Source organism: Salmo salar, chromosome ssa10, assembly GCF_905237065.1.
Source record: "Salmo salar chromosome ssa10, Ssal_v3.1, whole genome shotgun sequence".
Classification (NCBI taxonomy): Eukaryota; Metazoa; Chordata; class Actinopteri; order Salmoniformes; family Salmonidae; genus Salmo; species Salmo salar.
Genome location: NC_059451.1, coordinates 74,754,755 through 74,776,420, shown reverse-complemented (window position 1 = coordinate 74,776,420; position 21,666 = coordinate 74,754,755). Strand labels below are relative to the sequence as shown.

The following is a 21,666-nucleotide window of genomic DNA, read 5'->3' as shown; positions in this document are numbered from 1 at the left end:
AAACCCCTGTTCCTGCCAAGTCATGATTTCCCTGGGGGTTAGCCTTGCAATAAGAAACGCTTATGGAGAGATGTTTGGAGTGCTGTGACATGTCAGTACTTCAACTTGCTGCACAGTTTGGAGGAAGAAGGCTACCTTGACCTGTCAAATTCTATCCACATCTTCTGTGTGGGATATGTGTTCCTACCTCGTCTGCAGGCAGGTCTGCAGCATTTCACAGACAGTTGGTATAATCACCCTTTAAGTACAGAGGCGAACCTGACACCTCCCCAGCTGTCACCTTAGCACTACACAACTGATTAAAATGATCAAGTCATCATCAAGCTTCAAGTGGTATTTATGTATTCATTTGTGATCTGGTAATGTAAAAGTCTAGTAATGACAAGGTAATTCTATTGTTTGTCCTCATGTGTCTGTTTTTCAGCATAAAGTACTCTGTAGCCACTTAGTGTGGACACCAGGTGACACTACAATCACACAGATTCCTGTTGAACACAGTCTCGTTAACTACCTTATTTTCTCAATAACAGTCTCTCTCCTTCACTTCATCCCTCCGCCCCTTCTTAACTAAATCCTCTAGGTTATATCAGCTGTGTTGGTGAACCCCCTACCGCATCTGAACTGGCTGACACAGAGGGCACAGCATGATCATAGGTGAGAGGTCACTTGGTCGGGTCAACAGGAAGTGTTATTAAAAAGATGCTTTACATTGAAATACAGATAGAGCAGAGTTAATGATCCAAGGTCAGTTTTGCATTTCACCTCCTGATGATTATGATGACTGACCGTGTTGGGAAAAAAAAGCTTAATCATGCTCTCTCTCTATCCATCTGTCTCTCATCTGCAGGTATGTTTTGATGTGAGAGAGGAAGCCAGTCCCGTCATCGCCACCTCACCCGCTCTTAAGATAACCTTCGGGCCGACTGGGAGCCCAAGGCTGGTTATAAGACACCACTAGAGACACTATGTAATTGTGATGAACTGAAAGAATATTAGGGTAGCACTGTAATTCATTAATCATATGCTGTCTTCCCTGCTCCTCCGTTTTACCTCTCCTTTTCTGTCTTCTACACCTCTCTCCCCACCTCCTCTTTCAAACTCTTTTTTTTATAATGCACACCATATGTGCATTGAAGTACAGATTGAACTTGTATTTATAATATAATATTACAATTATAATATTTATAATGCATGTATTATGCATTTATAACACCTGGATAATGAACTTTTAATAAAGCTTTTCATATTTCCAACAGGCACAGACCAGGCCAAAGCCTGCTTTACCATGGGCAGCGCCATTGAGGATTTTCACAATTTTGAAGCATTTTGGGACTTCCAATGGGTTAACAAACATTCCATCACTGCATGTGGTAGTAAATCACCAACCTTGATTTTATGCCTGTTCTGACAGCACACTCCAGATGTCAGTATTCACCCTTTCAGTTTGTTTACCGACTGCCAATAAACTCATAGAAGTTGAAAAATAAGGACTACTTAAAAATGTAGATAGCCCTCAATGGCACTACCATGCTGTCACAGAAGTCATTATAGCAAAGAAGGGCCGTCTATCTACCTCTATGGTACAGATCCACCTGGTTCCCCACATATTTTCTTAGGTTTCGATAGTGTAACACATTCATCTTTAAAACAAATACATTAGTGCTTTTGATATCAATGAAAGAGTTGCATGAATTTTTTGTTAAATTAATGGATGTTTCTCAAGTTACGATTCGGCCACCTCAAATCAAATTGGGATAGAGAGGATACACATTACCCTGTTAATTGCCTGGGATTTAGTTTGAAATGGCTTACCTCCATGCCCATCAACAAAGATGATCGGTCCCAGTTCTGTATAGAGTAATGCATTTATTTTCCAATTCTATACATTACTTTATACAGTATCTAGTACTGGACTTGTCTGAATCTGAAACTGATTCAGAGTTAGTCTGAGTCTGTATGGGATCCAGGTCTGAAATCTGGATCTGATTCAGATTCACTGGAAATATAATCAGACCTGGAGCCAGAACCAAAGTCAGAACTGAATCCATCAATAGAGTTGGATCCAAAGTCAGAATCAGAAACAAAATTGGAATTTGATTGAGAACCTGAAGATGGGGAGGACATTGAGGGGTGCTATGGGGTGTCCAATGAGCAGCCTGAGAAGGAGTATGGAGCAACAGGGATGGAGAGTGAGGATTTCTGCGCGGTGTATTTGAATGGGGGTGAATTGCTGTGCTGTGATGGCTGCCCTAAGGTCTACCACCTCTCCTGCCATGTACCACCCCTCCTAAGCTTCCCACTGTACGTATTGAGATCCTATTTTCTGGTGTTTATAAACGTATTATAATGATATCTTTCAAAAATATTCAATTAGAGCTTTACATCCCGCAAATGTTACATGTGTGGATACAATTTAATGAATGTCTAGAATACTGTTGTGCAAAACAGAAACTGTCTTGGGTTGGCATTGTTGACAATGTTCACAGAGCTACAGTATTAACCAATAACCATACCGACAGTTTATGCAATACTGAAAGCCCCTGGATAGGATGAGAAAGTTTGACAAATGGGACAATGACCCTCTCTCGCTGTCCTACAGGGGTGACTGGGTGTGCATATTGTTCCGGAGTGACCCAGACCCTGGGGTGGAGTATGTAGGACCATACACCCCTAGACAGACCACCAGGTGGCAGCCACACCCTACACACTGTCCAGCCTGGACCAAAGAGTGGGTTATGTTGATGAAGACTTGATTGTATTCATTCGGAAATTATTTCCATGTCATACAACACGCAGCATACACATGTAAACATAGAAATATTTACAGCACATCACAATACACATATATTAAAGGAGTCCACATAAGAGCTCGCTTGCTGCTTAGGACTGGGGACTATCGGGGGTAAAATTACAAATAATTTCTTCCTGGTACCGGACCTCCTATATATGTGCTTACACGTGCACCCCCCAAAAATTATGGGCCTAATCGTAGATTTACATATAGAATCCCTATTAATTCAATATGGGCCTAGTCGTAAAGACTTGTCATTTAACTTTTAAAACGTATGACCTTCTATTGTGCCATTTATTGTGCCATCAGATTGTCAAACAATCACTTCAGAAGGCTCCTTTACTAGGCTGCCCATGCACGTTCATCCATTCAAAACATATTTCCAGCCTCCAAACAGTGGTGAAAGGAAAGAGACATCTATTACACAAAACACCACAAAGTGTAAAGACATTTGGCGATTGTCATAAGGCCAGAATGAATGCCTCTGCTGTCCACATGCATCTCGGTTTCAGCCACTCATCTCTGCCTTGGCAACATTTCACTGTTCTGGTCGAACCACAATGCATTTAGAAAAGTAGGCTATACCAGTGGCTCCCAAACATATATACATACAGTTGAAGTCGGAAGTTTACATACACTTAGGTTGGAGTCATTAAAACTCGTTTTTCAACCACTCCACAAATTTCTTATTAACAAACTATAGTTTTGGCAAGTCGGTTAGGACATCTACTTTGTGCATGACAAGTAATTTTTCCAACAAATGTTTACAGACAGATTATTTCACTTATAATTCACTGTATCACAATTCCAGTGGGTCAGAAGTTTACATACACTAAGTTGACTGTGCCTTTAAACAGCTTGGAAAATTCCAGAAAATGATGTCATGGCTTTAGAAGCTTCTGATAGGCTAACTGAGTCATTTGGAGGTGTACCTGTGGATGTATTTCAAGGCCTACTTTCAAGCTCAGTGCCTCTTTGCTTGACATCATAGGAAAATCAAAAGAAATCAGCCAAGACCTCAGAAGAAAAAGAACTCCACAAGTCTGGTTTATACTTGGGAGCAATTTCCAAACGCCTGAAGGTACCACATTCATCTGTACAAACAATAGTACGCAAGTATAAACACCATGACACCACGCAGCCGTCATACCGCTCAGGAAGGAGACGTGTTCTGTCTCCTAGAGATGAACATACTTTGGTGCGAAAAGTGCAAATCAATCCCAGAACAACAGCAAAGGACCTTGTGAAGATGCTGGAGGAAACGGGTACAAAAGTATCTTTATCCACAGTAAAAGGAGTCCTATATCGACATAACCTGAAAGGCCGCTCAGCAAGGAAGAAGCCACTGTTCCAAAACCGGCATAAAAAAGCCAGACTACGGTTTGCAACTGCACATGGGGACAAAGATCGTACTTTTTGGAAAATGTCCTCTGGTCTGATGAAACAAAAATAGAACTGTTTGGCCATAATGACCATCGTTATGTTTGGAGGAAAAAGGGGAAGGCTTGCAAGTCAAAGAACACCATCCCAACCATGAAGCACGGGGGTGGCAGTATCATGTTGTGGGGGTGCTTTGCTGCAGGAGGGACTGGTGCACTTCACAAAATAGATGGCATCATGAGGCAGGAAATTATGTGGATATATTGAAGCAACATCTCAAGACATCAGTCAGGAAGTTAAAGCTTGGTCGCAAATGAGTCTTCCAAATGGACAATGACCCCAAGCATACTTCCAAAGTTGTGACAAAATGGCTTAAGGACAACAAAGTCAAGGTATTGGAGTGGCCATCACAAAGCCCTGACCTCAATCCTATAGAAAATTTGTGGGCAGAACTGAAAAAGCATGTGTGAGCAAGGAGGCCTACAAACTTGACTCAGTTACACCAGCTCTGTCAGGAGGAATGGGCCAAAATTCACCCAAATTATTGTGGGTGTCACAAGTTCTGCCGAAGTCGATGCCCTTCCTTGTTCGGGTGGTGGTCAGCGATCAACCTCACCGGTCTTTTAGCCATCACTGATCCATTTTTCATTTTCCATTGGTTTTGTCTTTTCCTACACACCTGTTTCCAATCCCTGTTTCCAATCCCAGTGTATTTAACCCTCTGTTTTCCCTCATGTCCTTGTCCAAAATTGTTTTGTTTGTTATTGATTTTCGTGTATTTTTGTATTTGGTGTGCTAAGGGTATTTTTACCCATGTTATTTTTATGGATGTTGGTTTTGGAGTTTGTGTTTGTTTATTGTTTATTAAACAACTCGAGTTCTACCAAGTTGGTTTCTCCTGCGCCTGACTTCCGTGCCACCTACACACACGTCTGTCACGTCCTGACCAGCAGAGGGAGTAATTGTATTAGTATTTGGTCAGGACGTGGCAGATGGGTTTGTGTTGTATGGTTTATCTAGTTGTTCTGTTTCTTTGTTAGTCTGTGTGGCTCCCGATCAGGAACAGCTGTATGTCGTTGTTCCTGATTGGGAGTCATATATTAGGAGTGTGTTTTTCACCTGCGCTTTGTGGGTTGTTGTATTTCGCACTGCTAGTATCCGTATAGCCTGTGAAACTGTCACCTTGTTTTTATTCATTTTCATGTTTTCAGTGTTCTCTTTATTCAAATCAATAATAAGATGAGCATTCATATCCCGGCTGCGTTTTGGTCATCCATTCCCAACGACAACCGTGACAACGTCGATGACAGTGGGAAGCTTGTGGAAGGCTACCCGAAATGTTTGACCCAAGTTAAACAATTTAAAGGCAATGCTACCAAATACTAATTGAGTGTATGTAAACTTCTGAACCTCTGGGAATGTGATGAAAGAAATAAAAGCTGAAATAAATCCTTCTCTCTACTATTATTCTGACATTTCACATTCTTAAAAATAAAACCCTAACTGGGAATTTTTACTAGGATTAAATGTCAGGAATTGTGAAAAACTGAGTTTAAATGTATTTGGCTAAGGTGTATGTAAACTTCTGACTTCAACTGTATATATTTATTTAAGGTTGTCCAGCTTTCAATTTACTCTTGAAAGTTGTAATAGTAGAATGCAAAAGCTGCAATTTCGAAATTGGGTAGTGCATCATCAGTTGTCCTCTTGTCATGTTAGTCATTGCATACCTTAGAGAGCTGTTTATAACTTAGAAATATCCACATTATCTAGCCCATGTCAGCTAATGTTTTTTAGCTAGGTTTTTTGTTGTAATGTTTGAGTCACACATTAGCCATGGCAAAATCTATAGAATTGCAAGAAAATGTGCTTTAAAACTGCAAAATGTTCTCTGCATCCCATGACAAAATGTGTAGAATTGCAGGAAATAATCTTTAAATTGTTTCTCCGCCAACAAGAGGGATGTGAAGAGTTTGTCATGAACGGTGCTTGTGCCCATAGAAATAGATGTGGAGTGTTCAGGGAGGGGCGTGGAAGGTTCCCCAATGCTGGAAGGGGGGCCTGTGTTTTGGAACCACTCGGCTATACCATACATTTTCAAGTCCATTCTCTCATTTGTCATGTCTCTGACATGCGGTAATAATAAAAAGTGGTGTAATAGCCTACAGTTTTCTTGACATGTTTTAATGATTGTGATAGGCTCATGTTTTACAGGTACGGCGTCCCCCGCTATTTATTTTGCCGAGACGATGTATCAGACCGTACCGTATCTCTTTTGTCTGCAGAGGTGTGAGTAGCTGACTCTTCTGCTGTCCAGTCACATGCTCAGCGCTCCATTCCAGGAGCCTGTCAGCCCACTGGTAATAAGTCACCAATCATCTCCCTCCAAGTCTATTAACGTATCGTCCTTCATTCATGTCATTTGTACTGGATAATGCCAACAATACTCTGTGCTTCATCTCATACAAGTTTCAGCCACAAATTCTCCACGGTTACAGAATTGCATGCTGTAAATTAAAAGAGGGATTATCACATTCATTATGATATGATATGGGATGATATGGTATGTTCTAAAATAATATGGTATGTTATGAAATGATGTGTTATGATATGATAGCCTATGTTATTCAATTATATGTTATATGATATAACAACGGACAGAGTTGTCTTCAAAGGGGGGTGACACTCTAGACCCAAACTGCTATAGACCTATATCTATCCTGCACTGCCTCTCTAAAGTCTTCGAAAGCCAAGTTAATAAATAGATCACTGACCATTTCGAATCCCACCGTACCTTCTCCGCTGTGCAATCCGGTTTCCGAGCCGGGCACGGGTGCACCTCAGCCATGCTCAAGGTACTAAACGATATCATAACCGCCATCGATAAAAGACAGTACTGTGCAGCCGTCTTCATCGACCTGGCCAAGGCTTTCGACTCTGTCAATCACCGTATTCTTATCGGCAGACTCAATACCCTTGGTTTCTCTAATGACTGCCTCGCCTGGTTCACCAACTACTTTGCAGACAGAGTTCAGTGTGTCAAATCGGAGGGCATGTTGTCCGGACCTCTTGCAGTCTCTATGGGGGTACCACAGGGTTCAATACTCGGGCCGACTCGTTTCTCTGTATATATCAATGATGTCGCTCTTGCTGCGGGTGATTCCCTGATCCACCTCTACGCAGACGACACCATTCTGTATACTTCTGGCCCTTCCTTGGACAATGTGCTAACTAACCTCCAAACGAGCTTCAATGCCATACAACACTCCTTCCATGGCCTTCAACTGCTCTTAAACACTAGTAAAACCAAATGCATGCTTTTCAACCGTTCGCTGCCCGCACCTGCCCGCCCGACTAGCATCACCACCCTGGACGGTTCTGCCTAGAATATGTGGACAACTATAAATACCTAGGTGTCTGGGTAGACTGTAAACTCTCCTTCCAGACTCATATTAAACATCTCCAATCCAAAATCAAATCTAGAATCGGCTTTCTATTTCGCAACAAAGCCTCCTCTCACTCACGCCGCCAAACTTACCCTAGTAAAACGGACTATCCTGCCGATCCTCGACTTCGGCGATGTCATCTACAAAATAGCTTCCAATACTCTACTCAGCAAACTGGATGCAGTCTATCACAGTGCCAATGCGTTTTGTCACCAAATCACCTTATACCACCCACCACTGCGACCTGTATGCTCTAGTCGGCTGGCCCTCGGTACATATTCGTCGCCAGACCCACTGGCTCCAGGTCATCTATAAGTCTATGCTAGGTAAAGCTCCGCCTTATCTCAGCTCACTGGTCACGATAACAACACCCACCCGTAGCACACGTTCCAGCAGGTATATCTCACTGATCATCGCCAAAACCAACACCTCATTTGGCCGCCTTTCCTTCCAGTTCTCTGCTGCCTGTGACTGGAACAAATTGCAAAAATCGCCGAAGCTGGAGACTTTTATTTCCCTCACCAACTTTAAACATCAGCTATCTGAGCAGCTAACCGATCGCTGCAGCTGTACATAGTCCATCTGTAAATAGCCCACCCAATCTACCTACCTCATCCCCATATTGTTTTATTTACTTTTCTGCTCTTTTGCACACCAGTATCTCTGCTTGCACATCATCACCTGCTCATTTATCACTCCAGTGTTAATCTGCTAAATTGTAATTCTTCGCTACTATGGCCTATTTATTGCCTACCTCCTCATGCATTTTGCACACACTGTATATAGACTCTTTTTTTCTACTGTGTCATGACTTGTTTATTGTTTATTCCATGTGTAACTCTGTGTTGTCTGTGTCACACTGCTTTGCTTTATCTTCGCCAGGTTGCAGTTGTAAATGAGAACTTGTTCTCAATTAGCCTACCTGGTTAAATAAAGGTGAAATAAAAAATAAAAAAGAAGATGTTTGAAAAATGTGTTATATTTGACACAATGCATGATTCATATAATTCAGCAATACATTTCTTGGTAGTCCCAAAGATATTGCTATCAGGCTGTAAATCACAGCTGGCCTGGTAAATTGTTTGCTGCCTCCATTCAGGATGCACTGTTTAATGACTCAATATTCTGGACAAAAATGAACAAATGTATCTAAGGCTGGGAATGTCATTACAATCAAACTAGCAAGGACAATGATCATAAGTCAGTCATAACGTGGCTAATAAGCTAACGTATCTATTTATGTAGCAAGCTAAAAACACAGAGCCTAACATTAGCTAGCTAGCTAGCTGGTAGGAGGATGTCATGTCATTGGAGGAGTGGGTGAGTGACTTTTTCCTCTCATATCATTTTTTGGTGGCTATACACAGCTAGAGATGCAAGTGTCATTTGGTCAACTAGCAAGAACTTGAACGACTGTTATCCTGTTAGCATATCTCTTGTGAGATATTTCAGAGCACTCTCGTCTGGCATACTCAGAGTGCAGAACAACTGACAAATTTACTAACATGCAACACCCGCTGAATATGACCCTGTCAGTAAATGTAGACAAAAAAAAGAAACAGTTAGTCAAGAATGCTAGAGATAACATGTAAACAGCCTAACCAGCTATGCTACGGCGAGTAAATTGGTCAGAATGAGGTGTTCTCTCATTTGTGTCTGGAAGTAGCTAGCTAGTAAACTAGCCAATTTTAGCCAGTTAGCTTGGGTGCTTGGTTGGGAAAAGCATGCATTGGCAGGCAAGTTGCAGAAGGACGAGGAGGCTACAATTCCCTATAATTTATTAGTGTAATTTTGACGGCCAACAAGCTAAAAAAGTTTGAGATGGTTTATCTAAATGTTCCTTCGTTAGATTTTAGCTCATCTTACTTTGGCTAGCATTAGTCGTTGATCTTGTTGATGTGCATAACTGAGGGAGAGAGAGCCTACATATTTGCAGAAATCCATTCAGGTGTATTTTGTGCCAGCTAGCTAGCTAGTCCGTGGGAAAACTACTGCTGGCTATAGTGCAGTGACCTGTTGGCCTTCAAGAAGGCAGAAGTTTCCATACGTTTTTGTGAAAACGGTCTCACCCATTAAGTTCAAATGTGATTGGTTGATTCCACTGTCACTCCAAAATGTTGCCCTGATACAGTTGAATGGCAGATTCCTTTATCTACAGTTGAAGTCGGAAGTTTACATACACCTTAGCCAAATACGTTTAAACTCAGTTTTTCACAATTCCTGACATTTAATCCTAGTAAAAATTCCCTGTCTTAGGTCAGTTATGATCACAACTTTATTTTAAGAATGTGAAATGTCAGAATAATAGTAGAGAGAATGATTTATTTCAGCTTTTATTTCTTTCATCACATTCCCAGTGGGTCAGAAGTTTACATACACTCAATTAGTATTTGGTAGCATTGCCTTTAAATTGTTTAACTTGGGTCAAACGTTTCTGGGAGCCTTCCACAAGCTTCCCACAATAAGTTGGATGAATTTTGGCCCATTCCTCCTGACAGAGCTGGTGTAACTGAGTCAGGTTTGTAGGCCTCCTTGCTCGCACAAGCTTTTTCAGTTCAGCCCACAAATGTTCTATGGGATTGCGGTCAGGGCTTTGTGATGGCTACTCCAATACTTTGACTTTGTTGTCCTTAAGCCATTTTGCCACAACTTTGGAAGTATGCTTGGGGTCATTGTCCATTTGGAAGACCCATTTGCGACCAAGCTTTAACTTCCTGACTGATGTCTTGAGATGTTGTTTCAATATATCCACATAATTTTCCTGCCTTGAGATGTTGCTTCAATATATCCACATCATTTTCCTGCCTCATGATGCCATCTATTTTGTGAAGTGCACCAGTCCCTCCTGCAGCAAAGCACCCCCATAAAATGATGCTGCCACCCCCGTGCTTCATGGTTGGGATGGTGTTCTTCGGCTTGCAAGCCTCCCCCTTTTTCCTCTAAACACAACGATGGTCATTATGGCAAAACAGTTCTATTTTTGTTTCATCAGACCAGAGGACATTTTCCAAAAAGTACGATCTTTGTCCCCATGTGCAGTTGCAAACCGTAGTTTGGCTTTTTTTATGCCGGTTTTGGAACAGTGGCTTCTTCCTTACTGAGCGGCCTTTCAGGTTATGTCGATATAGGACTCGTTTTACTGTGGATATAGATACTTTTGTACTTGTTTCCTCCAGCAACCTCACAAGGTCCTTTGCTGTTGTTCTGGGATTGATTTGCACTTTTAGCACCAAAGTACGTTCATCTGTAGGAGACAGAATGCGTCTCCTTCCTGAGCAGTATGACGGCTACGTGGTCCCATGGTGTTTATACTTGCGTACTATTGTTTGTACAGATGAACGTGGTACCTTCAGGCATTAGGAAATTGCTCCCAAGGATGAACCAGACTTGTGGAGGTCTACAATTTTTTCTGAGGTCTTGGCTGATTCAATCAAAGAGGCACTGAGTTTGAAGGTACATCATTTTGTTTAAAGGTACAGCCAACTTTGTGTATGTAAACTTCTGACCCACTGGAATTGTGATACAGTGAATTATAAGTGAAGTCTGTAAACAATTATTGGAAAAATTAATTGTGTCATGCACAAAGTAGATGTCCTAACCGACTTGCCAAAACTATAGTTTGTTAACAACAAAATTGTGGAAATTTGTGGAGTGGTTGAAAAACAACATTTAATGACTCCAACCTAAGTGTATGTAAACTTCCGACTGTAGCTTCTGATGGCCTAGCCAATGGCTGACTTAGCTAGCTAGATGTATCTCCCCAGAGACGCTTTCCTTTCCAACAACTGAAGAGATTAAATCAGAACATCACTCAAAATAATAATATTATTATTATAAATATTATTTTATAAATCCTTAGCCCTTCTCTGAAGGTGTATAGGCCCATTGTTCCCCACTGTGTTTGGGTTAGTAATAATTTGTAGAGTGGCTCTATTTTCCCCAGCATGCGTTTTTTCACTATTCTGAATGTCTAAAGAATTCATATGTTGTTCTGATATATGAACACAGAAATACTGGACATTTTAAACTCTTATTATGGTGGTGATTTGACAAAATTACAATCATGGTCTTGAATTGGACTCACATTTTTCTGGTCTCGGTCTTAACTCGGTCTTGGACCCCTTGTCCCCCTTCCGGTCTTGGTCTTGACTCAGACTCGATTCAAGGTCTTTGCCTTGAATCGGTCTCGCTTTAGGTGGTCTCGAACACAGCACTGTTGCTAACAGGAATGACTTTCAGCTCAAAATGCAGGTCTAAAACGCAGTTTATTTCTATATCTTGCATTTTGAAAATGTGTCACCATTTAATAACAGGCTACATTTGCACAGTGATTGTGCGCACGCTTTTAAAACACCTTTTTGTGGGTCGCGGGTCAAAAAGTTTGAGAACCACTGAGCTATCGAACAGATTTCTGATTTGCTGTACGGCTAGCTATAGGATCGGGTGCAGCACAAATGTCAAATTGTCGGGTCGAGGATTGTCATAAATAAATATGCATTGTTTGGTGCTCAAGAATATTAACTGTTAGCTTTGCAAGCTCACCAGCAATGGGGCATCAAGCAACAATTACTAGCATTGTCCTACTGATCTTTTGGTATGTCAAAATTGCTTGAAATGTATAATATACTTATGAAGCTTGCATTTTTAATTTGTTGTTCAAATGAATTATGACTTAATCAATCATGATGTAGGCAAAATAATGAAAAGGGCTGTCTGGTAGCCTCAATAAGTAGACACAGATTTGTAGCTGAACAAGTCATTGCATGTGTAGATTTTTTATTTTATTTTTACTTGAGACTTGACTTTAAAAAAACTTGTGACTCTACTGGACTTGTTCTTAAAATGCACGACTTGGACTTGACTCGAGACTCGACCCGTTCTACTTGGGAGTCGTATTGAGACTTGGACCTTGTGACTTGAATAACAGTGACTTGGTCCCACCTCTGCTAAACCAGTACAGCCTGTCTTGGCTCAAATTGTCTTGGCTCAGTGGTGTGAAAAGGGATGCTTAGTTCTGAGCTTCACAGATAGTGGTTTCTTTGTATCTACATGGTAGGAGTAATAACATGTATATCATATTTAATGTTATGGAGCAATGTATGCTGGTCTAATCTACAGACTATGTAGTAAGGGAGTGGCTGGCCTGAAAAATATGGGGGGACAGATATGAGATGAGGAGAGCTTCAGGGCCTTGTCCAATTAACCTGTATAGGCCTTTTCCCAGTTATTACCAATATCTAATCTATCACACAGACAGTAATTATAGCATGTATAGAGTTCAAAAAACTACTTTACCATATTTACAAAAAAGGGATGCAGTGCCATCACAGCCTTTCTATTTTCCATTTGGTCGAATTAAATAAAGGTTCTCTGGCGCCATCTACTGAAGAGGTGCATCCACTACAAAGGTTACACTTCCGTTTTTCAGCGAAGGACGTGTACACAAATGGATGATGCTGAGGAGCCCGACGCAGCATCCACTTCACCCTCTGTGTTGAATTGTTTGTGTAATTGCGTTGCCTTTTAAGTACATTTCCCTGCAAAAGCAACCGTGCGGCTGTAACAATGTCGATGTCAACATTTCAAAAGGTTACGCTAGTGTCTTGTCTCGTGCTCTGCGTTGCTCTTCTGCTTCCGAAAATGCTGCTAGGCGGAGGGAAGAAGGGTGCCCAGACCGAGGGTAAGGTTTCCGCTCTACATTTTTTTTAAATATCTTTATTATTCTAGCTAAATATTATAGATTCGTATGTAGGCTTACCTTTCCTTGCAATTAACACATTTTCTTTTTACTTCACATCGTCGTTTATTTCTGGTCATCTTTGAATAATACCAGCTACATCCCTACAGAGGGCGCTGTCACCAGCGGGGAGGAGTGGTGGGTCAGCTGTTTGTTCACTCACAACAGCCTGACTTTATGTGAAAAAGTAAAAATCTGAGTCCCCCACCCGACCCTTGACACGAAAATATAGAAATTGAGCTACAGGCTACTGTCAAAGACGGGGGATTTTTTTAACTGGGTGCTGGATTTTCCGACATTTTGGTAGGCAATTTGTTAGTCAACTTGTCTATAAATTAGGTAAAAGAGAAGCTGCATGTAGGCTGTCATTATGTTGCCCTAAAAGACTAAATAAACCCTTGCTCACCAGAATAATGTCATAAATCGATAGAATGAATGCTTCAATCAAGTTGACATTGGTAGTGTCCTCTGTCATCTTTCACGGAGCAAAGACGTTTAGGGACCGGGGAGAAAATGCAATAACTCGGGAAAAGTTTTGTGAAAAATGTCCAAATTACATCAGTTTGACCAGTTGTAAGGAAATATAAACCTTTGGTTGAAATACTACCAGCTTTTATGATGCTGATAAAGATAGCACCTCTACAGATGGTATCTAACTGAGCATTCACATTCTCTCAAGATGCTGAAATAAAGAAATCATATTTCTCCACTCCTGTTGCCAAGTAAACATTTTGTCTACATTTGGTGTACTATTTTACTGCAAGAAATGCTTAATTCTGCAGGAGTTAATATAAAAGCTTTGTGAGAGGTTATAGGTTTACAGTCAGTGTCCAGATTTCAATTTCCATTTAACCCATCTGAACAGTAGGCTTCCCTTGACGTGTCATTGGCCTATTTGAAGTCCCCATCTTGTGACTGTCGAATTTGTGTAGCGCCTCACAATCATCACACATAACAAAGCCGACACTGCTGTCGTCCTCTTCTTCCACTTCACAAAATTTTCTGGCCCTCCCTTCTCTTTATTTTCAACTCTCCATTTTGCAGCTTTTCTCTTATTGAATTAAACTCCGACATGGTTATTTTTGCCTCCGTGGATTGATGTTAACTTTTTCTGCCTGTTCCCAAAAGCATTAGGCGGTTGGCGTGTCGGCTATTTGACTCATGTACAGCTCAACCCTAAAGTTTAGGCTTATGCACTGATGCCAGATAGCATAAAATAACCTCAATGTAGCCCATAGATATAAATTGCACAAGAATAATACATATGGATTTATTAAGGTATTGTCTCTTTATTCAACCCGCCCGCCCTTCATCCAACACAATATTTAATTACCGTAAAGCCATCCACAGCAGGGTTACCTTATCACAACAGCATAAGTCCAAATCACTGTCGCAACAAAGTTGTTATTCCAGTGTAGCCAGTGTGTTAATTCCAGTATATCACAGTATCGGGTTCATCTACCTCATTTGCTTTGCAGGTTCAGGACGGTTTCCTCCCATGGTGCACCGGCAGATGGCTCCGGACAGTCAGGGCCAGAGGGCTGCTGGGTCCACCAGGGCACACAACACCGAGGCTATCGCCAGGGCTAAGGGGGGTGGGGGCACAGGGGTAGGGACCGGGGGCAAGTCCAACCTGGCAGGGCAGATCATCCCCATCTACGGCTTTGCGATCCTTCTTTACATCCTCTACATCCTGTTTAAGGTGCGATGTTCTGGGGTTGACATAGGATACATACACACACAGACAATAGGGATGAGCATTTTAAAGAATGTGTGTGTTCCAGTAATCTCATGAAAATTATTTAGAGTACAGGAATGTTAGCATTTTAAATGTGCAACGGGGCTGAAGGCAAAAAGTTTGCATGCGAAAATGTATCGAATACAAACCTTGAATCAAGTAGTCTGGCCCAGCCCTAACATGCGTACACATGCACATACTAGGAAGACACGCATGGAAACAGTCCATTGTATCCTATTCTCACAGAAAAGGTCCAAATCTAATGCCCATTTATAATCTGCGTGTTGTATGTTTAAATCCTTAAATCCTTTTGTTGAAGAATGTTTTTTTCTCTTCTCAAAAGATAACCTCAAAGGGGAAGTGCGCTGTACCTACTGAACCCAGATTTCCCTCAGTGAGAGCAGAGAACCGGAAGAGAAAGATCAGTGAGTTACAAACTGTAATCTCACGATTCTTAAATCATTCCTCTTTAAGAATCAGTTAGATTGATAATTCTATACAAAGAAACAGCATCAGTCATTTAAATAGTTTCTCTCGAAAACATACAGTCGTGGCCAAAAGTTTTGAGAATGACACAAATATTAATTTTCACAGTCTGCTGCCTCAGTTTGTATGATGGCAATTTGCATATACTCCAGAATGTTATGAAGAGTGATGAGATGAATTGCAATTAATTGCAAAGTCCCTCTTTGCCATGTAAATGAACTGAATCCCCAAAAAACATTTCCATTGCATTTCAGCCCTGCCACAAAAGGACCAGCTGACATCATGTCAGTGATTCTCTCGTTAACACAGGTGTGTGTTGACGAGGACAGGGCTGGAGATCACTCTGTCATGCTGATTGAGTTCGAATAACAGACTGGAAGCTTCAAAAGGAGGGTGGTGCTTGGAATCATTGTTCTTCCTCTGTCAACCATGGTTACCTGCAAGGAAACACGTGCTGTCATCATTACTTTGCACAAAAATCGCTTCACAGGCAAGGATATTGCTGCCAGTAAGATTGCACCTAAATCAACCATTTATCGGATCATCAAGAACTTCAAGGAGAGCAGTTCAATTGTTGTGAAGAAGGCTTCAGGGCACCCAAGAAAGTCCAGCAAGCGCCAGGACCGTCTCCTAAAGTTGATTCAGCTGTGGGATCGGGGCACCACCAGTACAGAGCTTGCTCAGGAATGTCAGCAGGCAGGTGTGAGTGCATCTGCATGCACAGTGAGGCAAAGACTTTTGGAGGATGGCCTGGTGTCAAGAAGGGCAGCAAAGAAGCCACTTCTCTCCAGGAAAAACATCAGGGACAGACTCATATTCTGCAAAAGGTACATGGATTGGACTGCTGAGGACTGGGGTAAAGTCATTTTCTCTGATGAATCCCCTTTCCGATTGTTTGGGGCATCCGGAAAAAAGCTTGTCCGGAGAAGACAAGGTGAGCGCTACCATCAGTCCTGTGTCATGCCAACAGTAAAGCATCCTGAGACCATTCATGTGTGGGGTTGCTTCTCAGCCAAGGGAGTGGGCTCACTCACAATTTTGCCTAAGAACACAGCCATGAATAAAGTAATGGTACCAACACATCCTCCGAGAGCAACTTCTCCCAACCATCCAGGAACAGTTTGGTGACGAACAATGTCTTTTCCAGCATGATGGAGCACCTTGCCATAAGGCAAAAGTGATAACTAAGTGGCTCAGGGAACAAAACATTGATATTTTGGGTCCATGGCCAGGAAACTCCCCAGACCTTAATCCCATTGAGAACTTGTGGTCAATCCTCAAGAGGCGGGTGGACAAACAAAAACCCACACATTCTGACAAACTCAAAGCATTGATTATGCAAGAATGGGCTGCCATCAGTCAGGATGTGTCCCAGAAGTTAATTGACAGCATGCCAGGGCGGATTGCAGAGGTCTTAAAAAAAAGGGTCAACACTGCAAATATTGACTCTTTGCATCAACTTCATGTAATTGTCAATAAAAGCCTTTGACACGTATGAAATGCTTGTAATTATACTTCAGTATTCCATAGTAACATCTGACAAAAAATATCTTAAGACACTGAAGCAGCAAACTTTGTGGAAATTAATATGTGTCATTCTCAAAACTTTTGGCCTCGACTGTACAATCAAATAGTTTAGTTTCACTTCAGACAATGCCATCCTGAAAAGTATTAACCGACCCTCTCTCCTCCTCTCGCTCTCCTTCTCTCTAGCGGACTTTGAGCTGACTCAGCTGCAGGATAAGCTGAGGGAGACAGAGATGGTGATGGAGAGGATTGTGTCCAAAGCCAGCTACAGTCCTGAAAGGTTTGTTGTTTACCTGGCCAAAGTCTTGCTCCTCGAACATCTCTCATTTATTCTCGTTTCAGTCTCTCTTTGCATACCAAAACACATATATTCAACATGTAACTTAAAAAAATGATTCTTTCCTTTCCCACCTTACACCATTTTTGCTGACCAAAATATTGGATAAAAAAAAAATGATCAGGAATAAAATGTTATTGAATACAATCTGAATTGAACAATGTATTTACATTGCTATTAATGTGTGTACTTAACTGTTATTGCATGTCCCATTGATTGAATTAGCATACCTGTAATAAATTCTAATGGGTAGACCCTACGCCATGGATCCCCAAAATCTTTTGGTCCACGACCCCATTTTCATAACCACATTTAATTATTTTATTTTAATTAACAGCTAATGTTTACTTTTATTTGGGGCTATGGCAGTCAATTGAAAAACATTTGAACAGTATTTCTGATTGTCTTCTCAACTCACAAACACATATGTTTAATGTGGGGCTATGACAGTCAATTGCAAATGAGTCTGACAATGTCTCTTATCTCACCACCACTAATGAGATGGGTGTGCTTGATGCATGTCGCGGCAGAGCTTCTCAAAGTCAGGGGGCGTGGTCGACAGTGCGCACCTCATCTCTGCTGTCACATCCAACATGGATCGATATTTGGTTTTAATGCAGACAAGAGCACTGAACGCACCTTCACACAGATATGAGCTGGCGAACGGTAGTATAAGTTTTAATGCAGACAAGAGCACTGAACGCACCATCACACAGATATGAGCTGGCGAACGGTAGTATAAGTTTTAATGCAGACAAGAGCACTGAACGCACCATCACACAGATATGAGCTGGCGAACGGTAGTATAAGTTTTAATGCTCAGAGGGAGAGGGCAGGGTATTCCCTTTGAGTCAAAAAACAAAACTCCTCCGTAGTGACCTGTGAATGCATTGTCTACAGCATTCGATCACATGACAGCTCGATCAGCTGTTCGATTTCATTTACCTGCATGTCAACTGAGCCACGATCACAGTCAAACGGATTAGGAAGTAGGTCCCAAAGTGCTTTTCCCAGCATTGGTGAGCAGTCATCACTCGTGTGGGACACTTACTGATGCTGTTTTTTGTTGTTGTTAGAAACATGGCACCTCTGATGGAAGGGGGCATGGTTGGCTTTTGAAAGACTCTCTCCAATAAGAATTATTTCCTCTGAATCCACCGATTTGGTCACTCGTCTGTAGAATGTTTTTGTATTCTCTGCATGCTTGCGTTCAGTTTCCCAAATATGTCTGTTACATATAGGCAAGGAGACATGTTTTTTTCATTACGCAGAAAGTCAACCAGGTCCGTTTTTATTTTTTTTTACATCTATTGTGAATGACAATAGTTCGTCTCTCTTGGCAAACTCCAAGTGGGCTGTCATGTGGATTTTACTGAGGAGTGGCTCCGTCTGGCCATAAAGGCCTGATTGGTGGAGGGCTGCAGAGATGGTTGTCCTTCGGGAAGGTTCTCCCATCTCCACAGAGGAACTCTGGAGCTCTGTCAGAGTGACCATCAGGTTCTTGGTCACCTCCCTGACCAAGGCACTTCTTCTCCGATTGCTCACTTTGGCCGGGTGGCCAGCTCTAGGAAGAGTCTTGGTGGTTCCAAACGTCTTACATTTAAGAATGATGGAGGCCACTGTGTTCTTGGGGACTTTCAATGGTGCAGAATTTTTTTGGTACCCTTCCCCAGATCTGTGCCTCGACACAATCCTGTCTCGGGGCTCTACGGACAATTCCTTCGACCTCATGGCTTGGTTTTTGCTCTGACATGCACTGTCAACTGTTGGACCTTGTATAGACAGGTATGTGCCTTTCCAAATCATGTCCAATCAATTGAATTTACCACAGGTGGACTCCAATCAAGTTGTAGAAACATAAAGGATGATCAATAGAAACGGGATGCACCTGAGCTCAATTTCTAGTCTCATAGCAAATGGTCTGAATACTTATGTAAATAAGGGATCTGTTTTGTTTTTAATGAATTAGCAACATTTTCTAAAAACATGTTTTCACTTTGTCATTATGGGGTATTGTGTGTAGATTGATGAGGAAAAACAATTAATTCATTTTAGAATAAGGCTTTAACGTAAAAAATGTGGGAAAAGTCAAAGGGTCTGAATACTTTCCGAATGCACTGTATCTGACAAAGGTATTGATGCGAGTTTCTGTGCCTCTGCCTCACCCTACATTGGTTTCACCTTATCAATTGCAGCCGGTAATATCAAAGTCTCTGCAATAGCGTGTGGTTTCATATCGTAACGGGCCTAGCCATTCACTGTGTGAATGATTCAAGTGCAACGGTCAAGTGCGGCCTTTTCCCATGATCTAAGGGCGCGCTCTGGTTGAATTTGATCTTTTAGATTAGAATAATTTTTATTTGGATGTATTTAAGGTTAACCACATTACAATGATTTTGAGATACAAAGACAATATTATAAGGTGTATATATATATATATATATATATATATATATATATATATATATATATATATTATATATATAAAATCAACAACAACAAAAATGTGTGAATCTTTTTTTTCCTCAGAATTTTGGAAATTCTCCCACGACCACATTTTCATATCAGGCGCGACCCCTAGTTTGGGAATCGCTGCCTTAAGCATACTTACCTATGCTTCTGCTGCTCTCTCTGCAGGGTGACAGGGGTGAGTGCCGACCAGGAGGAGAGACTGCTTCTCCAGCTGAGAGAGATCACGCGGGTGATGCAGGAGGGCCGCCTGGTGGAGGGGGTCGCCCCCGCAGAGATGGGGGCACAACACTGGGAAGGTAGACTGGGATTGAACCTCTTTCTAAGCCTTTTTCTGTACCACCCCACACCAGTGGGCATTCTTCTAAACAACATGTCATTTGTGCTTCTTTAATGGAAGTTAAACTTTGGCTCTTTTATGACATCATTCAAGACTTGTCTGAATACGTTATCCACATTCAACAATACGGAGATATACAAGATTTTGGTGTAACATACAGTAAGTAGGGTTTAGTGCCTCTCAGGGCTGTATGGAAACGTAATGATATACTGTTTATGTATTCATGGTTGAATTAGGTTTCCCAGAGGATCCCCATCCATGCTGGGAAGAGCCCTTCTGTGGCTATGACCATACCCAGGAGACCAGCACCGAAGAGCAGCCAGAGAGGACTGACGAGTGTGGGGCTTACCAGGAGGAGGGTGGGGCTTACCAGAAGGAGGGTGGGGACTACCAGGAGGCAGGTAGGGCTGACCAGGATAAGGGTGGGTCTGACCAGGAAGAGGGTGTGGCAAACGAGGAGGAGAGTGGGGTTGACCAGGAAGAGGGCAGGTCTGACCAGAAAGACGTTGGGCTTGACCAGGAAGAGAGCGTAGTTGACCAGGAGGTGGTTAGGGTTGACCAAGAAGAGGGCAGGGCTGACCAGGAGGAGGGTGCAGCTGAGGATGATGTAGGTGTAGCTGAGGCAGCGGCTGATTTGAATACTGATGAGGAGGGAGGTGCTGATTTGGCCACTGGGAATGAGGAATGTGGGGCTAAGTGTGATGTGGGTGGGACTGAGGTGGAGAAAGAAGGAATGGACAGGGAGGAGGGTGGGGCCAATGACAAGCTGGGTCTGGCTGATGAAGACAGGGGTGGTGCAGAGGAGGAGCAAGGGAAGGAGCTTGAGTTTACACTGAAGATGCCCACCATGTTGGAGCGAGAGGAAAAGGACAGTGTTGAGATGCCAACTAGCCGTTCTCGCGTTAGAAGGAAAAGGAACAAGAAGCAGAAGAAATGACCAAAAGGAAACAGAGTTGATTGACTTCCCCTAAATTCCTTCCTATAATTAGGAAAGTAGAGTGCGCCCCACAAACTTGAGTCTGGCTATGCCCGTCTAGCAACATTTCTTCCTAGCCTCCAATGCTTCCAAACAGGATGGGCCATAGCATGAAGGTTAGCAGTAGCCAGTCTATAAACACAGGATCAAAAAGCTCCACCTGAGAAAGATGGTATCCCTTCCTCTCTTGCTAAGTGACAGTCTGAAGCAGAAGTCATACCCACAGTATTGTACCAATGCCTTGTTCAGATGTCCACTACCGCATAATAGCTTTGGCACAATGTGCATTACAGTGAACTGAATGATTTGGAAGGCACTGTGCTCCTACTGTCTTGATTCACATCTGGGCTTGAGAGGATGCTTTTTGTCCTCTTAGTGCAATAAACCATAATTAGAATACATGGGAATGACCTTATTTCATGGGTATAAGTTATTGAAA

The 21,666-nt window shown here is 42.0% G+C and overlaps 1 protein-coding gene across 1 annotated transcript; it reads left to right on the top strand.

Moving 5' to 3' along the window:
- The first annotated feature begins 13,035 nt into the window (after positions 1–13,035).
- On the top strand, positions 13,036–21,642 carry LOC106561067 (protein RIC-3). The gene is made up of 6 exons (XM_014124682.2): positions 13,036–13,297; positions 14,833–15,056; positions 15,436–15,517; positions 17,292–17,385; positions 20,080–20,210; positions 20,488–21,642. The coding sequence occupies exons 1-6, from the start codon at positions 13,183–13,185 to the stop codon at positions 21,186–21,188; spliced, it is 1,347 nt and encodes a 448-aa protein (XP_013980157.2). The 5' UTR covers positions 13,036–13,182; the 3' UTR covers positions 21,189–21,642.
- Positions 21,643–21,666: the final 24 nt, after the last annotated feature.

What these genes read in the sequence shown, in the direction of transcription:
- LOC106561067 (XM_014124682.2), top strand. Translation starts at nt 13,183, where the DNA reads ATGTCGATGTCAACATTTCAAAAGGTTACGCTAGTGTCTTGTCTCGTG. An exon ending in GAAGGGTGCCCAGACCGAGG is followed by an intron (nt 13,298 to 14,832) that starts GTAAGGTTTCCG and finishes TTTGCTTTGCAG; the next exon opens with GTTCAGGACGGTTTCCTCCC. An exon ending in GCCAGCTACAGTCCTGAAAG is followed by an intron (nt 17,386 to 20,079) that starts GTTTGTTGTTTA and finishes CTCTCTCTGCAG; the next exon opens with GGTGACAGGGGTGAGTGCCG.